At 50.9% G+C, this 20,734-nt stretch overlaps 4 protein-coding genes and 1 pseudogene across 4 annotated transcripts; 2 read left to right on the forward strand and 3 right to left on the reverse strand.

Moving 5' to 3' along the window:
- The first annotated feature begins 249 nt into the window (after positions 1-249).
- LOC100898091 (sodium-dependent phosphate transporter 1-B pseudogene) lies at positions 250-2,567 on the forward strand (annotated as a pseudogene).
- A 4,820-nt stretch (positions 2,568-7,387) lies between these two features.
- On the forward strand, positions 7,388-9,356 carry Vha26 (V-type proton ATPase subunit Vha26). Its single transcript, XM_018641304.1, has 5 exons — positions 7,388-7,566; positions 8,052-8,227; positions 8,318-8,498; positions 8,637-8,776; positions 8,916-9,356. The coding sequence occupies exons 1-5, from the start codon at positions 7,534-7,536 to the stop codon at positions 9,064-9,066; spliced, it is 681 nt and encodes a 226-aa protein (XP_018496820.1). The 5' UTR covers positions 7,388-7,533; the 3' UTR covers positions 9,067-9,356.
- On the reverse strand, positions 9,279-10,223 carry LOC108864874 (molybdopterin synthase catalytic subunit). The gene has a single exon (XM_018641266.2). It carries the CDS (start codon positions 9,887-9,889, stop codon positions 9,437-9,439), a length of 453 nt encoding a protein of 150 aa, XP_018496782.1. The 5' UTR covers positions 9,890-10,223; the 3' UTR covers positions 9,279-9,436.
- Positions 10,224-12,514: 2,291 nt separating this feature from the next.
- On the reverse strand, positions 12,515-14,083 carry LOC114828480 (uncharacterized). The gene is made up of 5 exons (XM_029112780.1): positions 13,899-14,083; positions 13,566-13,744; positions 13,232-13,459; positions 12,880-13,100; positions 12,515-12,757 (listed from the first exon to the last, which is right to left on the reverse strand). Exons 1-5 carry the CDS (start codon positions 14,081-14,083, stop codon positions 12,515-12,517), a joined length of 1,056 nt encoding a protein of 351 aa, XP_028968613.1.
- A 2,078-nt stretch (positions 14,084-16,161) lies between these two features.
- On the reverse strand, positions 16,162-17,934 carry LOC114828481 (uncharacterized). Its single transcript, XM_029112781.1, has 5 exons — positions 17,756-17,934; positions 17,487-17,665; positions 17,094-17,318; positions 16,633-16,859; positions 16,162-16,524 (listed from the first exon to the last, which is right to left on the reverse strand). Exons 1-5 carry the CDS (start codon positions 17,932-17,934, stop codon positions 16,162-16,164), a joined length of 1,173 nt encoding a protein of 390 aa, XP_028968614.1.
- Between the last annotated feature and the right edge of the window lie 2,800 nt (positions 17,935-20,734).

The following is a 20,734-nucleotide window of genomic DNA, read 5'->3' on the forward strand; positions in this document are numbered from 1 at the left end:
TGTCCAGGCAAAGGGACGGACCGAATGGCACGCTGCTTAATCGAGCGGCTTTTCGTCAGTTGACGGTAGTTGGATTCGGTCCCTACCGGCGCGACCCGCGGAAAGACCATCCCATGGAGCGACGGACCGACACTCAATCCCTCTTTCCCTTCTCTCGTCCCTTTCCAGCTCCCGAACAAATCACCGTCCACATGCTAAACGGCACGCTGTCATATGTTCGTCTCGTACACTTTCGGTCAAATACGTGCACATGAACAACAAACTTGTTGAGCTGTCCGAAGATCTACAGTTCGATCATCAGCGGGAGACGATCGTGCCCTGTTCACTCAGCTCGTGAGCGACGGATCAGCCCGCGAAGGAGCCGGCGAAGCTACTGAGCGACTTCTTCTCTGTCCCGAGCACGAGTTGACGTCTCGAGCTGTGGAACGTGACCGTCTCGTTTGACCCATCGGAAGGAGTTGTTGTCTTCATCTCGACGCCCCTGAGTGTTTCTCTCTGAGACGAGTGAGTCCGAACACACTCTAGCGAAGAATGGATCTCCCCGCGACGACGCTGTTACCGCCGCTCGAGAGCATTGCGAGCGCGGTCGACACGTCCACTAACATGTGGATTTTGATCGTGGGTTTCGTGGTCGCTTTCTTCCTGGCGTTCGGTGTCGGAGCCAACGACGTCGCGAATTCTTTCGGGACCTCAGTCGGCGCCAAGGTACTTACCCTCAGGCAGGCCTGTATTCTGGCGACGATTTTCGAAACGCTGGGAGCGGTGCTGATCGGATACAAAGTGTCAGACACCGTGCGCAAAGGGATTTTCGACGTTTCCATATATCAGGACGATGAAAAGACGTTGATGCTCGGCTGCTTGTCCGCTCTTCTGGGCTCGGCCGTCTGGAACATACTGGCGACATTCTTGGCTTTGCCGATTTCTGGAACGCATTCGATCGTTGGGGCCATGGCTGGCTTCACCATGGTCGCACGAGGACCCGGCTTCATCAATTGGGGGGGTCTGATGAAAATTGTGGGCTCGTGGTTCGTGTCTCCCGTGCTGTCGGGCCTACTCTCGGCGGCGATATTCCTCATAATCTCCAAGTTCATCCTACACTCGAGGAACCCGATCCGGGACGGTCTCATCTCGTTGCCGTTCTTCTATTTCGGAACCTTGTTCGTGAACTTCGCGAGCATCTTCCTCGACGGACCCAAAGTACTGAAATTCGACCTCATACCGGAACCCGCGGCGATTCTCATCTCGCTCCTGCTATCGCTGACCGCAGCGATTTTTGTCTGGTTCTACTTGGTGCCGAGACTCAAATCGAAAATTGACGATAAGAAACCTCCAACGAAGGGAATGTTCAGCAAGGAACTAGCGACCATGGACAACCGAGAATGTCACATCAACGTCGCTTTTGAGAACACCGAAAACTCGACGCCGACAATTCCGAGTAGAGTCATGCCCGTGACGATACAGGACGCGAACGCGAATAGCGTCGGCTCCTCGAACGAAGTGAATCAGCTGTTTTCATTTCTGCAGGTGCTGACGGCCATTTTCGGCTCGTTCGCTCACGGGGGGAACGACGTTTCGAACGCGATCGGCCCTCTCGTCTCGTTGTGGCTCATCTATAATGAAGGCTCCGTACAGCAGAAGACTGAGACCCCTTTGTGGATATTGCTCTATGGAGGCATCGGTATCTGCGTCGGACTGTGGATCTACGGTCAGAAAGTCATCAAGACGGTTGGTGAAGGCTTGACGAAGATCTGCCCGACAAATGGCTTCTCGATAGAAGTTGGGGCCGCCTCGACAGTGCTGCTAGCCTCGAAAATCGGTCTGCCCATATCGACAACTCATTGCAAAGTTGGCTCGGTCGTACTTGTAGGCGTATTCAACAAGGAGGAGGATAGCGATGGAGTCAATTGGGGTTTGTTCAAGGGGATCATCGCTGCTTGGTTGCTCACGTTACCCATAACCGGCGGCTTGTCCGCGCTTATTATGTGGGTCCTTCAGAGTTTTGTCTGACGTGAGAAGTAGACGTCACTGACGATTGATGCGCGCACTTGAATTTCTCTACGGATTCAAATTATTTAGTATACAGAATATTTATTCGATTTCTGGACGAAAACTCGCTCTTCGTTGCCAATCTGGTCTTCGATCAGCGATGGTAACTCCTCCACACCACGAATTCTGGTGTTGGGCTGCGAGCCGACTGTCGAATTTCCGACACGGATCCTTATCAATCGGAAGTGTATCCTCGACACTGTAAACTAGTCCTTAGGTAATCCTATCAACAACTTAGATACCTGGTCGATCCGTAGCTTTTCGCGAGCATTTTTCGGCGGACGTGTTCCGGGAGGAGAAAAAGGTTTTCTCTCACCCATGTGTTTCCACGGGGGAACGCTCCGCAGAATTTTCTTGGTATTTTTTTCAAGCAGATGTCCTTGTAAATAACGGGAGAACGATCGTTGTACAGCCGAATATTATCGAAGCAAAGATCATAACGAAAGAATCTGGAGTGGTCGGCGATTAGAGTCAGACGAGCCAGAGAAAATGACGAAGAAATTGTACTTAATTTAAGATATCCCGAGTTCTTGTTTTCTTTCATCATGAATATATAGATACCTCTCCCGGATTTCATCGGATTTCAGTGCATTCAATTCATCCGTTGGCAGCCGCGGTGGTTTCGGGGAACCAGAAAACGCCAGCTCCCCGCAATCTTCCATAGAACAGATCGACCGTCGTCGACTTTGTTGCAGGTTCTTGCAAAATAATGCCGCCTCGGTTTCGCCGCTGCATCCGTCATCGCAGAGCGTATTCGATACGAGCGAGCATGAGGGGCAATGTAAGCAGGAGATGACGCCTTCGTTGGGAGCTCCCGAGGACAGTGAGGCTTACTCGAAAGACACGGTGTCTCTGAAGGCTGGACTTGACTTCTCAATAGAAAATAGGGGGCGGTCTGTTCTCGGAAAGCACGAAAAGATATCGGATATCTGGCCTCGGGTCTTTGCTACGAGAGCACATCACACTTCCGAGAGAACTTTCGATCGAACTTCTATCCTCGAGCGTCAGCAAGGTTTCGCGTGTCGAGAATTCTCGAGAACGCGAAATCACCATGCTCAGTCAGATGGATAACGGTATCACGTAATCTCTAGTTCCGAATTCGAGCAATCTCAGTCTCGTTGAATCGCGGACAGTTAAGCGACTAGATTTGCCTCTCTAAAATTATGATTCTCGAGCCGGGTGCAGCAGATTCCGAGCAATGAGTAATCGGACTCCCTCTCTTGTAGCAGCCAGTCGCCAGAAAGCCCACGGTCAATCGATTATTATGGTGTCTTGCCCCGAATTTTCTACCTCCGACATGGGTTCCCGATCTGAGACCTAGCTGTCTTCAGGGCAGAATCGGAGAAAAAACTGATCGCTCTTTCTCCACGCAGGAGTTGACATTGATAGTTTGCCTTGTTGACGTGTATGAAGTCGACGTTTTTCAAATACCAATTACAGAGCTACTCAGTCGAAGGGCAACTGGAACTCAAGGTTTCGAAATGAATGAGAAAAAAGTCAATGCGATGTCATGGAGATCGACACCGACAGACCTCGCAATCGGCTGCCAATATTCTTCCCTGAGCATGCGAGGTGGATGTTGGTAAGTTCCCCTCATGCATAACGACTGAAATCACAAGCTGCGATTTTATAGCGAGAACATACCTCGGGAAGTGGCGAGCGATCTTGCCAAGAATCACCAAATGATCGTATCGAGCCCATTGATTTCAAATCAGAGGGAATCCGCGAAAATATCGGAGAGACGACTTCTACGTCACAGGGAGGTGAGTGCGCAGGTGATCGACAACCTCCAATAAGTGATATGAGCTCGAGACTCAGTGTCAATGTCCCCACCCCTAGAAGAAAGGGATGGAGACTCGACACGCAGGAGTCAACAACAGTCGACCAGCTGATGGCAGAAAAAAGTGAAAAGCACAATGGAACAACATTCCTCCAGGTTCCGCATGAATAGAGCTGACAGTGGCGTCTGTTCTTGCCGAAGCGACCTGCTCTCAACTAGACATTCCAGAAGGGCATCGATGCATATGAAAACAGGATTAGGCTTTAAAAATGAGCCTTCCGTTGGCGTCGATACTTTCCAGTGGAGCTTGGCCGAAGAAAGAATTTCAGTTTCGGAAGTCTTAGCTGACAGAGCTTATTTGTGAAGAAAAGTGCATGGTCGGATGCCAACGAAATAGATAGGTCAAGTTCCGGCGAAAATCACAGGAGTCCAGGTGATCTGATCAGGGACCAAGAGAGTCGATTCCGAAAACGGACCGGTGACCGTATGTTTATCCATGGGATCCGGATTCGGAAATCTGAGGCATGTCTCCGAGAATTCCCTCACGCGATGAACTCTGGGAAAGACGGAAAGTTTCCAAGGATCAGCCGCTCGGGGGAGTTCGCTTCGCATAAATACTGTCGCATTACCTGATTAATCATCATCGGATCATCCGGTCGTAGTCATCGCGTGGTCCGGAATATCTGCACCAACGTACGTCTAGGGAAGGGAAAGGGTCTCGGGATCGATCTCGTTGGTTCGCTCTGTCTTGAGCCATGGTCCGGAATTTGAATACAGGTGGTTCTGGCATGATGCAACATAACAGCAGAAAACCGTCGGCTTGAGAACTCGCGATAGAGTTTGGTGAAGCTCTCTGGAAGATGACCTCCACCGGTTGTAATGACTGGGATAACATCACGGCCTCCGATATATTATATGTATAATAGCGATTCTCCACGCTCGATGGAACATTATCTAGAATCTAGATCCATCTCGGAGAATCTCGACTCGACTCGGGGACCGCCGAGCGGCTTGTCGCACAACATTGACTCAGGTGTCCTGCTCAATGGTCCTTGGAACTCTCACGTTCGCTACATTGGAGGTCGAGAAAAGCATGAGCGCTGGGGAAAGTATTCTCTTGATGTAACCGTCGATGCCACACAGAGCGAGTCTTCTGATTTTGTTCGCTCGATTGAGCATTGTTACAACTTGCTCAGTTTTCCACAGCATTATCTCAGCTCCACGCTCCCGCCGGAATCGCGTGTCCCCATGAAGGCATGGAATCGAACAATCGACAGTCGATCCCAGGATCGGAATTCCGTTTTCCTCATGCTCTCCATAGACTTCGGAGACTATAGAGTTAACTCCCGCCCTGGCGACGGCCGGAAGAGATCGCCATCAGGAGTGGCGTGGTAGGATGAGCGGATTTTCCAGGGGGAACGCGTCTCTCCCCAGAGTGCGTTAGGTAGTCTCTGATATTCCGTGGTCAAAGCGATTCCTCATGTTCCCGACTGCTTCGATTGACTCCGCTGTCTTCTCTCTAAAAAGCTGCGTTCCCCCTCAGCAATCAATGGCTTCAAGCGGAGAATCATCCTCAATCAGCATCTCAGCTCGAACTTATGATCCCAATGGAGAACCTGCTGGTGGCCCACGAGCGTCCAACCTCGATAGACTCACTGACACACTACCTCACACAGGTAAGGACGGAGGGCCCCGCGGCCCGGGGTTTTGCGTGTATTGTCGTCGACTACATCCACGACTACATCATCGTCCTCCTGAATGGCTTTGTGAGGCTCCCCGCTGCACTCGGAATCAGCACCAAGGTAGTACATCTTACCAGACGATCGCCACAGATTCTGCGAGTCGACAGATGAGTGCGTCAAGGTTCGTTGCCGACTCCAGATGATCGATATTGTCTCGATGAGCGGTAGCGTCTACATATCCCATGGATGAATAGATTCAGACCATGGTGCAAATAAAGATGAAGAAAAAACAGAAGTGATGATTTCAATTTTATTCGGGCTGAATCTGGAGAAGGTGAATTCTTCCGCAGTGAGTTCGCCCAAGGAAGCTTCCAGACGCGGTAACGGATGCATGCGACGCTCTCAGGGCTCGGCCAAGAGCTCTCAGCGAACTTGCAATACATGTAGGTGATGATCGCACAAGATCGTAGGAAACGAACAGGAGCGGAGAATGGACATCTGCTGGAAGAACAGAAAAAAAAATCACGACTAGGAGTTTCATATAATTCTCCGCTCCGAAGCCTTCCGTGGGGACGACAGAATGAAGCCCCATTCCTATTAGCATTAAGCTGAGAGCATCTTATGCCCACGAGGCATTAGAGTTTCGAAATGAGACACCTAGATGCGTCGAAGAAGCCTGCAAACGGCCGCTGCGTCTGGCTCATGGGAAGCGGTGAATGTTCACCGCCACTATTGACTACGCCTACAAATCGAAATCTTGCCGGAATAATTGTACTGAAGTCCACTGCATCGCTCGGAGAGGCCCTGTCATGCGAAATGTCATGCGTATATCATATGCTGATAGCCTGAAGTTATCAGATAAGAATTCTCTTCGCCGTTCAATAGGAGATTATAGATGCAGGATCCGACTGCTTCGAATTCCGACTCAAACTGGTGATGAGGAAATTCCCGTAATCGGACGCTCCTGCGTGGCTGATGCGATCCTAACATGAGGGTTGCAGCTCAGAAGTCTTCCAAATGTGTGATAAGAATATTAGAATACGTGGATGAAAATCGAAGTTCAGATGAGCATTACGCTGATCCGGTGCGCTTTATGCTTATCATCTACAATGCATGCTACATATCATTTTCAATAGAAGGAAGAATCGATATGAGCTCTCTGCGGACCTATAGGTGATTGCGCGCGAATTCGAACCCGGAGCTCATGCTTATTGAAATCGAGCGAATGAGATACCGGGTCCACATGTTGAAAGAATGTTGTCTCCGCGAACACTACGATCCCCCCTACGCTGATAAGCTCCGGGGCTGGCTGACCCGAGCAGACTGCGTCACGAGAGTGGAACCAGAAAAATGACGAGAAATCTGTATTGTTCATGCGCCCAATCTCGGAACCGTCCCGCTGAATACCTGCATTGGCTGGTCCGAAGGCTCTCTGGCCGCGAGGATTAGTCTTTAATTGGAGCTACCCGTGTATGCGCCTTATGAGGGAACAGCTGGAAGGAGTAGGGTGTCGTGTGATCGGACACAACATCTGGATCTTAGTGACGCTATTCTAATGGAATTCCAATCGGGGACCCCTGCTCATACCCTGCTTTGGCGAGCGACCGAGCCGAAGGACACGTCTGTGAGCGAATAGCTCCGTGAATTTCGATTGGTCGTTCAAGATAACCAATCGATCCTTGTCTATTCGGGGAGGGAGATTCATATATTCAGATATATCAGAGGTGGGGGTTCCGAGAGTTCCGGAGCCACCGTAGATCACGAAAGTTCACGTCGAGAATTCCTAGCAAGATCCCTATCAGAGAAGGATTTCAAATATCGGCGCCAAACGGAGTCACATGACAGCCGAAAGGATTCAGCTCTCTCTCTGCAGTCCCAGCAGCGGCAGCCATCAGCCAGCCAGCAAGGAACACACTCTCCAAGGCAGACATCCGTAGAGTCTCTGGAGCCTTAAATATCCAGCCTCCGAAACTTTCGGCGTCGAATCCCCTTCATCTTCCGGAAGAAACCCCCACGCAACTGAAGATGGCGCAAACCGATCCCTACGTGCAGAAGCAGGTGAGTTTCGATGACTTGAAGTGGGTCCCGAGAGTGCTATGGAGGAATGTCGTGGTGTCGAGAGAACGTATCCTGTCATCGGGGGACAGCATCATTCTCCCGCGAGCTGTATTTGCGGTAGAGAGATGTCAAGATCTGTTCGAATAGTATTCACGATGTCTCAACGTCGTTTTCGCTCGAAATCCGGGGATTTCTGACCGTAACAGAATTCCGCTCTTGCGATCACGTGAGCAATGGACGAGACTCCCATCTGGATTATCGGGTCTCGGAATGCAGTGTGTTTGGACTCTTTTTGAATGTGTATCTCCCATATGAGTATATCAGAAGGTTTCCCCATTTGCGGGGGGAACCGGCGCCTGGAGTGGATAGGGAGACGAAGGAGGATGCTTTTCTCAGTGGCCGAAGCCCTGGAAGATTCGATCACGTGACCATCCTGTCGAGATGATGCATCGCTAAAATATGACTTGCTCTCTATCCGATTACAGATTCAGCACATGATGGCCTTCATCGAGCAGGAGGCCAATGAAAAAGCTGATGAGATTGACTCGAAAGCAGAAGAAGAGTTCAACCTTCAAAAAGGTCAATTGGTCACTGACGCTCGTCAGAAAATCAACGAAGAGTACGAGAAACGCGAGAAGCAGGTTGAGCTTCAACGTAAAATGTAAGTCCGCTCTCAGAAGAAGCTATACGATCCTCCATCGACAGCAGCCGGGAAGCCATCGATTTCGAAGCATCCTCTTCCATTTTGCAGCCAGAGCTCGAAAATGCTGAATTTCGCTAGACTTCAAGTACTCAAGTGCAAGGAAAATCATATCAAGAGCGTTCTCGAGGAAGCCCGGGTTCAGCTCGGGACCGTCACGCAGAAGCCTGAGAACTACAGAGCCCTGGTCGAGAATCTGTTGCTTCAAGGACTCCTTCAGCTTGTTGAGGAGGTGAGTAGCCAGCGGAGCACCCGATCCGCCACGTCTCGTTGCTCGTGACGACTCTACTTGGAACTCCGGCAATTGTCCCGGAAGCGCTTCGGTGTTTCTCATTCCGACTTACGGAAATCGCTTCGTTTCCTATTGCAGAGCGTCGTAGTTCGGTGCCGACAGGCTGATCTCGGCCTCGTTGAGCAACTCAAAGGTGGCGTCTGTCAGCAGTTCGAGCAGAAGACTGGCCGCAAGTGCAACGTCGTCGTCGACACCAAGACTTTCCTCAACGACAGGTGGTAAGTATCGCATGTGATCTAGTTGTCAGCTCCACGCTCCCATGCATTGTGAGCCGTCGGCCGGCAATTCATCTGTCCGTGTGTAGTCTTTCCGCAATTGATGATGACTATGAAGTGCTCATCGACCGAGTTCTTACAGTGGCGGAGGAGTGGAAATCTATGCGCGTAACGGAAAAATCATGGTAGCCAACACTCTGGAGAAGAGGCTCGAGCACGTAGCGGCTCAAATGCAGCCTCAAATGCGAGCCAAGCTGTTCGGGCCGAACCCCAACAGGAAGTTCATGGACTAGAGAGAGATCGATCGGCGGATCTCGGCCCATAATATGTGTTACTACTATCCGATGCTACTGATCCGGAGCTTCTTGTGTTTTGCGAAGACCAAACGCTGAGGTTTCGAGCGGAGGAGGGAGAAAGCATGTTTCCTGGACGGTGACCAGAATGTTGATTTTATTTTCTGTTGAATTATGCGGGTGAAATTTCTCTCAACAATATCTACGACCCCTAGACGAACATGTGTTAAGTGACTCGATTGAATGTCTGCGAATAAAAGTAGTTGATGAGCTGCGGCACTGTCACAGAGTGAAATCGCTTCTTCCTCCTACGATGAAATTCTTGATACCTCCGAACGAGAGAAAACAGCGCGAGTCCTGAGGAATTCGTTTATTCACGCCAAAAAGTCTCTTTATTTTCTATCCACTCCTCAAGGCCATTCACGAAGATCTCCTTCTTCCATACAGGGAGTTTCGCCTTGATTTCATTAATCAGCCATTCGGTAGCCTTTATTGATTCCGATCGGTGGCCTCCGACGCAAATGATCATGATGCTGTCCTCTTTGACTTTGACAACGCCGGTCCGATGCGACACAATCAAGTTCTTCACCGGGTATATCTTCCGGACCTGATCGCACAAAGCTTGCATGATCTTAAGAGCCATCGCTTCGTAGGCTTCGTATCTGAGAGCCTCCACTTTTTTGCCGTCGACGATGTCCGCTCGCGTGGTTCCGAGGAATATAGAAATAGCCCCACAGTCAGATGACCGCGCGCTCGATAAGGCGGCACCGACATCTAAAGGGTCGCTCGTTAAACTGATTTTCGTCCAACCTTCAGTCGACATCTCAACCACCACTAACGGGTGGCACTACGGCCAACTCGGAGGTGCGATCAGTGATTTCGGCCAGATCCACCACGTATTCTAAATCCACAGCGATGATGCAACTGTCGAGAATTGGTCTCAGTGAGGGTTCGCTCTGAGATATACGCTCTTTGATATCGTCCGAAGAGTGACGACCCTCTGAGATTTCGAACGCGCGTTCTGGAACGCCAGTGAGTTCTCTGGCCTTTGCGAAGAACAAAAGTTTCACCAACACCATTGAATGACCGGATTTCAGCTGATCAAATCTCACAACAAAAACGTCACCAAACAGAACGCGGGAAGGTCTCTTGTCGCTCCCGCGAGGCACATGACTCTCTTTCTGACGGCTCCGTGGACCCTCGGCAGACGATCCACGTACTGCGGCACGTCATGGTCTTTCTGGACTCGCCGCGTGGGAGGGAATAGTACCGTTCACGGCTTATGGAGAAGTTTTTTTCCCACTCTGTAGCTAGCCGCTTGAATTTTGCTCTAGAGGACGGCTATCCCCGCTGTTATGATATCCGGCATCTTGGCAGATTAATTTACGACTCTCAGCTTCGCAGTGTTAGGGAAGACAGTCGCGCACCGCTCCCCATATCTGGAATTATGTATTTTGTGCAGATGTCAGGCCTACTCTCAAACGGAGACAAACATGATCGGAGTCCGCTCGAAGAGCCCTGTGCCGGGATCGAACTCCAAGAGGGGAACGAGTTCCCTCATACGTACGAAAGCAGCAAATCAGAGACAATGATGCCGATGATCTCTGCCGACAACACGATAGAGCAACTATACACTACCCTTCGAACTTCCCGTCGCATAGAATTCGTTCAAAGGCGGTGACCACGATAGGTCGACAGCAGCGACGGTCAACGGATCGGAATCCGCGAAGCAGACGATCGGAGTGGGGAAACTCTCCGGAGACCGCGAGCCTGTGATACCGTGGTCCTAGAGACGGCGGGGAAAGATCAGGGCTTCTCCGGGGGCTTTCGTCCTCAAGCTAGTCGATTTCGCCTCGGACTCCTTAGCTATTTCGACCTATGTCTAGCGGAAAGCTAGGCTGCGACGGCAACCTAGCCCAATTCAAGTGTCTCGGTCGCCTGTGGTCGGTGGTCGCCTCATGGTCATGTTTGCCCGTTTTTTCCCCAACCTAACCTCTAGGAATCGGGCATGACGGAATCGGGAATCCGGGACGGTACCGCTATGGACGGTTCCGCGATGTAAGCCTATTTCCCTATAAAAAAAACGTCAAGCCTAATAGCTCTCCACTCTATCTGTGAATACCGGATACTCGTCCTTGTCGGAGATATCAGATATAGTATTACTGCAATGATTTGGGAAGCTCTTCTCCTACAGACTTGTTGCTGTGTTCTGTTACAATAGTAAGCATCGGAGCGGGAGTTATCATCTAGCACTAACTAGGTACGAAGAGGCTTGACCGGGTCGCCCCGCGTGGGTCTCGGGAAAACACCGTGCGAGGCTCTCACCCTTGCGGTCAGGCGACGTGGGTGGATCAGCTCACATTCGCTATTCTATCCTTCAGGGTTGGTATCGGACGTCAATGCTCGATTTGGCGAATCTTCTAGCCGATTCGACCTGTAACGACCTGCGGGATCCTTTCGTATGAGCTCAGGAAACACGGTCCTCCACAGGGATCGAGTGAATGGACCACTTCCTTCTCCGGCCCCGAAGGATGTGAACAATGAATCTCTCCGAATTCCAACTAGAACTCGCGTCTTCGCTCGAACGAAGTCGTGCCGGAGGCCGCTGGCATCTAAAACAAGTATCTGCCGTGTCTGCAAATAAGTGATGCGGGACGATGGGTTCCACTCGAGGAGTGACGAGAGGATCTCCGAGGGCGAGAATGGCCAGTCACGAACGAGACTCCTAGGGGTTCGACGATCATAAACTTTTCATTTTTATTTACAACGGCAGAAAGACGACAGACAGACGTTTCTATACAGAGTTGTACACAGTAGTGAGTTAATGTGGATCGAGCGTCTATATCTACAGGAAGTGTTCGCGGCCACTGAATGTGTCGGATCACTCCATACTTTCACATGAGCTGCGACTGCAAGCCTGATATTGCATGCTCAATCGCTTGGTCCATTGGAATTCGAGATGCAGAATCGGTTGAGTAAACTGCCAACTCATGAACTCGATATCCTAGAGCTCAGGTAATAGATTGTCGTTCACCTGGCCTGGCGTTCAGACCGACCGTCAACCCCGAACTTAATGGGAGCATTCTATTGATCGAAGCTTGGGTTCATGATACTGCAATGTGTATAGAAAACTTTACACACATTGCAGTCCTAGAATAGATCTTTTGACGACTGTGATAGGTACCAGAGGCGTGAAACCTTCTTCTCATGGCCTCCGTCGGCGCACGAGCGCTCGACTCGTGCAAGGTGCTGAGGTTCCAGAGGTTGGCTTTCCCGCAAGTGGGAGTTGCCGGGAAATTTTCTGCACGCGAAAGATAAAGACCGGGAGCATATCACAGATGTGCACGATTAGTTCGATCATTCAACCTCAGATTGGATTGATCCTTCGACCGACTCGGATTCCGGCAAATCAGAGCACCTGCTGGCCGAGCGAAAACCCTCAGCTCTATCAGCTATTTTTCTTCACCAGATACGGACACATCGGAATGTCGCCGTAAACATCATTCAGACAGGAGTCCGATAGTCGATTGGGACTCGCAAAGGCACTCAGGTATCTCTGCTTGTGTCGATAGTTCAGGAAGCGTCGGACAATTTCAAAGTTGGTGATTCCGCTGGAGTACACCAATTTCATGAGGAGGACGCAGATACGGTCACCAACGCTGAGCTTTTCGTCGAAGTGCACTTTTATTATCTGGAATGAGAGGGAGGCAATGCGTTGTTTTTCTCCGAAAGTTATTCCCAAGATTCTCTTATTGGCGAGACGGTCGACATCGGACTTTTGACGGATCTTTCAATCCTGACATCAGCACCTACCGGACACCAAAACGCGATGAAGCCGTTCCTCGTTACGAATCTGTTCCCGATCGACTTCAAAACCGAGTCCAGGATCCCTCGAGTCATATTAAATTTGTCCGAGCTGATTTCCAGCATTGATGGCCGGAGCAGGTTCTCCACGAACGCCAGCGTCAGAGTTTCGAGGTCGTCGATAGATCCACCGCACACGTTGTACTCGTCGGATATACCGAGGAGGTATCCTGAGAAAATCTCGCGTTCGGATTTCGGATTCTGGCATCAGATCGACCTGGATCGACCCACAACACAAAAGTCGCGCGGCTCCGTGAGAAATCGACACAGAAGGCCGGGGCTTCGCATTGAGAAAACTCACCTATGCAACGCCAATAGTGCATGATCGCTTCTTTGTCCGCCTTCGAGAGGTGTCCAAGCCCAACCGCCTTGGGGCAAAACATCATGAGACCAACGAACGAAATTTGGGTTGTGGCCATGTAGAATTGAGACATCCATAGCTCGTTGGCGTCGGGTTTCGGGTGAGATCTATTCATGGTTCGGTGAGAGGCCGCATGCATTTTCCGCACCATCGCGATGCTCTTCGCTCCTGAATGATGCGCAAAAACTCCATTGAGCGAATTTGCCGCGAAGCCCGAAAGCTTGGAACGACCATCTCAGCTCATTCGTGTCGGAAGAGAGCGGCACAAACTCACCCTCTGTCGTAGGATTGAATATATCGCTCGAATACCATTTGATGATCTTATCGCTCGTCGAGAGGTACCGCGAGGCCAAATCTTTCAGGGATCTGTGATTTCCGGTATTGGCGAGGACGGTGTAAGGGATTTCGATCGCGACCCCCAAGATTAAACCAGCGAGATGACAGAACATCGAGCTTGAAAATAATTAAACGATCTTAGCGTTTCACGTTCTTCGGCCTGCTCTTCCCGCAGCCTCGGAAGCCTCGGTCAACACCCTCTTCCTGTGCTAGAAGTGCTGCCGAAGATTCCTGTCAGAATCGTCCGGACAAATTTTCGATATACACTCACCAAAGCAGATTATCCATGAGAAGTTTCTGTCCGCGGAGATACTGCTCCTCTTCGAACCATTTCGGTTTCTCCAGAGAATTCCCACAATCTCCATCTTTGGTTTTACCTTGCTGCAGTTTCTCCCAGGTTAGACGATCACATTCAATTTGCACAACGACCTCATCAATGGTTTCCTTTTGGCACATCGTCACCGAACCGCGCGACTAGATTTTCCTTCTTGACTAGAACCCCTGAGGTCCAATCCCTCAGGAAAACCGAGTGACTCTGATCGAAAACGTTCAGAAAAACTTTCTCGGCCAATCCGAATCCGTGGAAGTTGTCTACTATTCTGTAGCGTCAACGGCGAATTGGAGAGATTTTCTGAATCCACCATCGCGCGCCGGTGAGCCGCAGATCGCAGGCCCTCACCTGAGGGGCTCGACCCTGAAGTTTCCGTGCTTTCTGTGCGCGTGTGTGTGTGTCTGTGAGTGTTGTTGAAGTGGCGTAGACGCCTTTGTCGCTGTGGCCTTTCCTGCCACCGTAATAGAAGGAGAAATTTGGGGTTTCGCGTGAGTGACTGCGCAGTCCGTGGAAGCTTCCCCGTTTCAGTCCTTGTGACCTCCTGAATACATCGAAAATACAACTTTCGATCGTTCTAGGAGAGAAATACTTTTTATTGTTATCATCGTCGTCACCATCACGACCGGCAACATCGCCATCACCGACGTTTCTGTCTGTCAAGTCCTCGATGAAGTAGTTACCGTTGCCAGAACTGTTGAGCTAAAGGCAAACATTGCTCAACGAATTTGAGGCCGATACGGCTGGGATATGGAGCAGCAGTTCCCGACCTTGTAAAAACAGCTTCAGAATTCTACATTTTTCCAGGTTGCATTGCGCTTCGTTTCGCCCCCCGGACTCAATCTATGATAGAGCCGGGCCAGCTTAGTTTCGCCGGTTGCTTGATCGCCCCTTCGATGAATTGCTTTCTCGTTCCTGGCGGCGGACAAGCTGCGTCGGGTCGACGCCAAAGCGTCAGCTCGGCTTTCACCGAGCTCCGTCGCCCATTTCAGCTCCAGCTCGTCGAGCCGCAGCGATGTAACGAAAATGACCCGTGGTGCACGACGGACAGTCTCTGTTCCGCAGGCGTCAGGCGGTGACGTTATTCACGTATTGGGAGGTCCCGGTCGCTGTGGGATCGGGTCGCGGACTCCGATACCCCGACCTGTCGGCCAGTTATCCGCCCAGCCGACAGATCGCGACGGAGAGCCTCTTCCGTGAAGCAATTAGATTGCAGGATGAAGAGCGGAGAACTTTTAATTTTCTGGTGAAAGATCGTCTCTCAAGGAAATCAGATGTTCGTTCGGATTCCGGCAAAATTGCTTCCGGCATCTGCGTACGGGTGTCCTGTGAAGGTCGGCTAGCGCGGGCCAATGTCGATAATTCCCGGATAAAAAGTCACTAACCCCGTCTGAGCGAAAGTCCCCAGCAGGCTCGTTTGTCTGTCAGCTGGCTGTAGGCCTTTCGACGACGATGTGAAATTTGCACCGAATGTTTGCGCGAGCAAAACGAGCAAGCGTCATGTGCTCGCACACAATGATCCCTGGGATTTCGATGCAGGCTGCTCTAATCGACTTTCTCCACGGAACAGTTCTCCGGAACGGAACTCGATTAACTCCGAACGCGCCCCAGCTTCCGCGCGCCGTCATGCCGTGGGTGGCAGCTTCCGCAAGATTAGGTGTTGGAAGCGTTCATGAAAGTTCATCATTTCGCAGCGGATCGGCGAGGCGTTACGTGTCAATCTTCCCGCAGTGAATATGCCCGCGCAACTGTTGTTCATCGCCGACGTCGTCACCATCGTCAAATACTCAACTCAAGGCCACGCGGGCGCCAGGGGCCACGATCCACTAACGGTGCGGCGTAACGGCACAGAAACGAGAATTTAAACACCCGAAATTCCGACACAGAATACCGCTTCGAAAACAGAACACTGCTCGATAAAATCACCGTCCGGTACATACCTGCAGCTGCCTCCCCGACAGGGCCGAATCGCCCCGTATTCGATAAGTCCCCCACAAGAATCCACATTAGCATTCACTCCAAGAATCTCCCGGCTTCCTACCCCGGCGCCCAGACACAAGGAAGGCTTCGTATATCGGTCTCTAGATTCTCTGATGAGTTCCGTTCCATGAGAGGAATATTTTGGCAATTGATTCGCAGAATCAGCCTCGGTTTATTTACAAGACGTACATCTATATCACAATGTATACAACATTCACAGATTTTCTTATCTAACTCGTCCGATAAGTTTCCTTCGATATCGTAGTGCTCCTGCTCCGGACTCTCGAGGTCGGGAACTTTCTAGAAGGAGTTCGCCGCGCGGCGGGCTGACTTCAATGCTGACTATTTTATTTTTTCGCACAAAGGGACAGCTCGGTGCTTCCTTGGAATCGAGATCGTCGATCAGTTCATCGCATATCTTCGAGGTGTCTGCCTTCGAGGCGGTGTCCAGTCGGTCGAGTATCCGTTTCCGAATGAGCCATCTCATGACTCTGTACGATAGGATACGTCCCTCGAAAAGGGTCGTGAGAATCCATAGGCAAAAGCGGTCCTTCCTCTTCAGCTCTCGGTCGTAGTGGACGCCGAGGACCTTCAATGTTTGGATCTCAGTCTATGATTTCCGTCCCACTCCATGTTTTCCGGGATCAATCCAGGAGGCTTCATCCGAACGTCAAGTCATGTATCTGTTGGTACTCACTTGCGCAAAGAATGCGATGAAAGCGGGATAGGTGAGTTTGATGTAGCGACTCGGCGCGACCGCGAGCAGAGCCTCGATGATGCTCTCGCTGAGCTTCATCTGACCCTTGTGTGCTGTCAGCATCGAAGGATGGACTTCGTGTCGAATCAATTCTTCCGTGAATTTCCTAAATTCATCGAGACTTCCAGAGCAAACGTTGAAGTCATCGGAAATACCGAGGAGGTAACCTTCACAAAAAGAAACATGATAAACATGCTTGAATACACTGACTGTTCTGGGGCGCGCACAACCTACTCACGAATAAGATTCGCTCGATGAGGAATCGCTCTTCACTCACGGATTCCTCGCAGATGCATCTCATTTAATTCTGCTTCCCTCTATTCGCGCTCTAATAATTCATCTTATACGTGGAGAAAATGAATTTTCCCGATCGAGTGAGAAAACTCCTGAATTTTACAAACCGATGCATCTCCAGTAGTGGATGATGCTCTCTAAGTCTTTGTCGGAGAGATGGCGCAGCCCGAGTTTCTCCGGATGCGTGATCATGAGTTGTATGAATGCAGTCTGCGTGGCTCCCATCCAATACTGACTGATCCATTGCTCCCCGTTTTCGAGCGGCTCCAATTTCTGCATGTATCGATCGGCAGCCAAATGCATCGCGCGCACCCGACGCACACTCTTGTGACCTGAGAGATATGTCGACTTTCGTGAGGTCGCCATTGCCGATGTTAGACCCAAGGATACCGGTTTCGCTCCATCGGAACACCGAGAGAGTGTCCCGCTCAGCAAGGATCACTGACAAGAAGAAATCGCATTGCGGGGCGCAGATCCGACACGCAGATATCGCAACTAACCTTCAGACCTGGGATCGAAGACATCACTGCGGTACCAGCTGAGTACTGCTCTCGTGGTCGACACGTAACGACAAGCCAATGCGCGCAGACTGAAGTGATTGCCATTGTTCAGGAGAACTGTGTAGGGTTTGAAACTCGTGACACCAATTATCAAGCCAGCCAGGTGACACCACAGGGCTCTGCAAGAATTCACGGACAGTTCGCTAAGTTTCGTTCATCCCTCGAATTCCTGAAACTTTTTCCTAAATCTCGCAGACCGACGCACTCACACGAACAAGTTGTCCCAGAGCACTTTCCTGCCGTGTTCATAGAGTTCGGGAACGAACCAGGGAGGTTTCTCGAAGGTGGAACCGCAGTCCCCGGCGAGAGTCAGACCTCGGCGGAAATCTTCGTAACGTCCTTTCGAACTCTCGATCGGCACTTCCACTTCGGTTCGTTCGGTCCCCATCGGTAGTTTCTGTCAGTGTGTGTATGAAAGTGAGTTTTGCCGCAGAAGGACTCCTGCAAAGCTTCTGGTGGCGCGCCGTCAGGCGTGTGAGGGGCACAAGGTCGATCAGAAAGCTACGACGCGGCATCACCCGCCAGGACACAGTGAGAAAGGATGGCTCGAGATGGGTGTCGATGCATTTCAGTCGAGACAAAGAGCCTGCTCGAGAGGGCTCCACCATGATCGGCACCTCATTTCCCTTTATTTCCATTTGGGTAGCAACGAGAATGGGTAGGATTACCTACGATGGAAAAATGGAATGCCCGCGGAAGAAATCGGCTCGGATTCTGAAATAGATGTGTATCCTGACGATTTCTGGGCTTGCCTGATGTTCCCACTTGTCCCACTGATGTCCCGCACTTTCTTTCGCTCGTCGACCGGGAGAAATCGACGACGATCACCGTCCATCGATTTATACACCTCGGACGTGGAATCTGGCGATACGCTCTACAGCGATTGGGAGAGCGCATCCGTTGCATTACAATTAATCGTCGCAGAGTGCCGTTGGGACAGAGTGCAATTCGGGAACTGCTCGGTTGGTACATAGTCCGTCAGACACCGAGCTAATCGAGGGAACTCTCTTTGGATCACAGGAGCAAACGTCTCAGCGGGCGATTAGGACAGCGCGCAGCTAGAGGCTTCGTCAAGTAGCTGAGCGATACTTATATAGCTCGAAAGTGCAATCCATGCGACAATCGCCGGACGTGACCCCAAAACGCTCGGGAGATCCGACCGATGTCGAGCTTGGTTTACCCCCTTCAATCGACGCCCCACAGCGCTCCCCGACATCGGGACCAATCATTATTCCATTAGACATCTCGTAGGATTTTTTTCAGTATTGCCGCTCATTCATTACCGGAAAAAAATTTCCTTCTATTTCCTGAATTGCCTCCTTTGATTATTCCGTTGAATTCGCGCGAGCTCCATGATGCGGCTCAGGACGCGTGTGACGAGAACAGACGTCAGCCCTCGGGCTCTCTGTCTCCGTATGATCGGGAATCACTGCGTGGATATCGAGGAAGGCTCGTTCGTGATGCTCATTCTTCGTTACTTGTTTCAAAGCAGAAAATAATGCGAAGAAACTCCAGGCTCCACCAAGCCTAACGCGGTGGCACTCACGTCGATATATAGCTGTAAATGCCGCCGCGTCTCGGACCATTGGCTCGTCGGCTCCAAATCCCCTTGGAGTCCGGTTCGGAAATGCTCCTCCCGAAGCTCGCGCTCATTCTCGGCTATGAGCTCACGCATACTTAGCCAGATGCTCTGGTCCCTCGAGCATATTCGACGATATCGCAGCGCCGACTCACGGTTCGCCTCCTCCGAAGGCTTATGCGATCTTTATCGAAAGCCGTTAACACCCACCTCCTCCCCCACCTGTTAATTAGAGAAAGCGCATATCATATAATGACTCCGAAGCTCCATATCGAGTCCGGTCTCGAGAGCACATGATACTACGGTGCTGATGAAGCGTCCTCAACCTCTCAGACGATCTTAGAATCGCCCAAGCCAGGGCCGGGATTCAATGAGGCCCCTTCTAGTGGCCGTTCTCGATGGAATCGAAGCTTTGGCAAAGCTGTCATCGACCTTCGCATCCCCTGAGAACTAGGTGAATAATCCGATAATCACTGGAGCGTTGTATTCTGTCCACATTTTTCCGCCTTGACCGTAGCTTATTGCGTGAGCCCGCAGCTCCTCAGGATTTGCGTGTCCGTTATTTAAGACTCGGGTTCGCCAACCTTGAATCGCGTCACAGAAGAATTGTCTCTGTCATTCTAGTGCCGTCGCAACTCTTATATAATAAAAGAACTAGCGGGCATTCACTTTTATTCCTGGCATTCGATGCTGAATCAAACTGGCTCGAGCTTCTCTCGACGAATTCCCCGCAAATAACGAGCATAACGTTCCAATCTGCTGGACGTCGATCGGAATTTCCGATTAGCATGTTCTGGACCTCTTTCCTTGCCAAAGAGCGGAAGTTTCCGGAGACCCGTGCATATTCTCCGTGGTGAGCTCGAGAATCTGACATCCAACAGTGGGTGCGACGCATCTCGCTTGCGGTTCTGCGAAGGAATGCTCCGAACGAATGTCTCACGGTTCCACCCGACTTATAGGCTGTGACTCCTCAAAGAGTTATTGTAGTCAGCGATAGCCTCGTCAGTGGTCCGAAAAGTCAGTGACGGTCACAATCAGCTAGCTTCCAGCTCTGACTGATGGGACTGCTCAATGGAGGGTTCGGATCTGGGAGTTGAGGATTGCACACCACCAGCTCCAGGTGGAACAAGAATATTGAACGAGACGGAAAGATAGAGTAACTTATCCAAAGAAATATTCACGGTCTCGTAATCTGGGGGGATTCCGCGGCTCCAAGACTCAAGGGTTCATTCGAAGATCCCCGAAATTTTACTGTCGATTCAACGCGAGACCAGAAACCATCGATCCCGGCGCAGAGCGGGATTCAATGAGCGCGATCTCTTTCCATCCGATGCGGCATCGGCTCCACGGTACCGCGACGATTTCGCGCTTGGGGCCCACTATTACAAATTCCACCCGTCTCTAGGTTGTTACGAGAAATATCGAGTCTGTTCGGAGCGATTGTCGGAATTCGAGGGCCGGATACGCTTGTGATGTCGGTATAAGAACGGATAGGAGCAATGTCTCTTGATCAGCTTCCATCCGATGAAATACTGCAGTGAAGATCATTTGAGAGGAGCTCTAGTCTTCCAGTCGGATAATCCTGCTATCCGGAGGTTTTGTGTCGTAT

Source organism: Galendromus occidentalis, unplaced genomic scaffold (assembly GCF_000255335.2).
Source record: "Galendromus occidentalis unplaced genomic scaffold, Mocc_1.1 scf7180000077527, whole genome shotgun sequence".
In the NCBI taxonomy this organism is placed as follows: domain Eukaryota; kingdom Metazoa; phylum Arthropoda; class Arachnida; order Mesostigmata; family Phytoseiidae; genus Galendromus; species Galendromus occidentalis.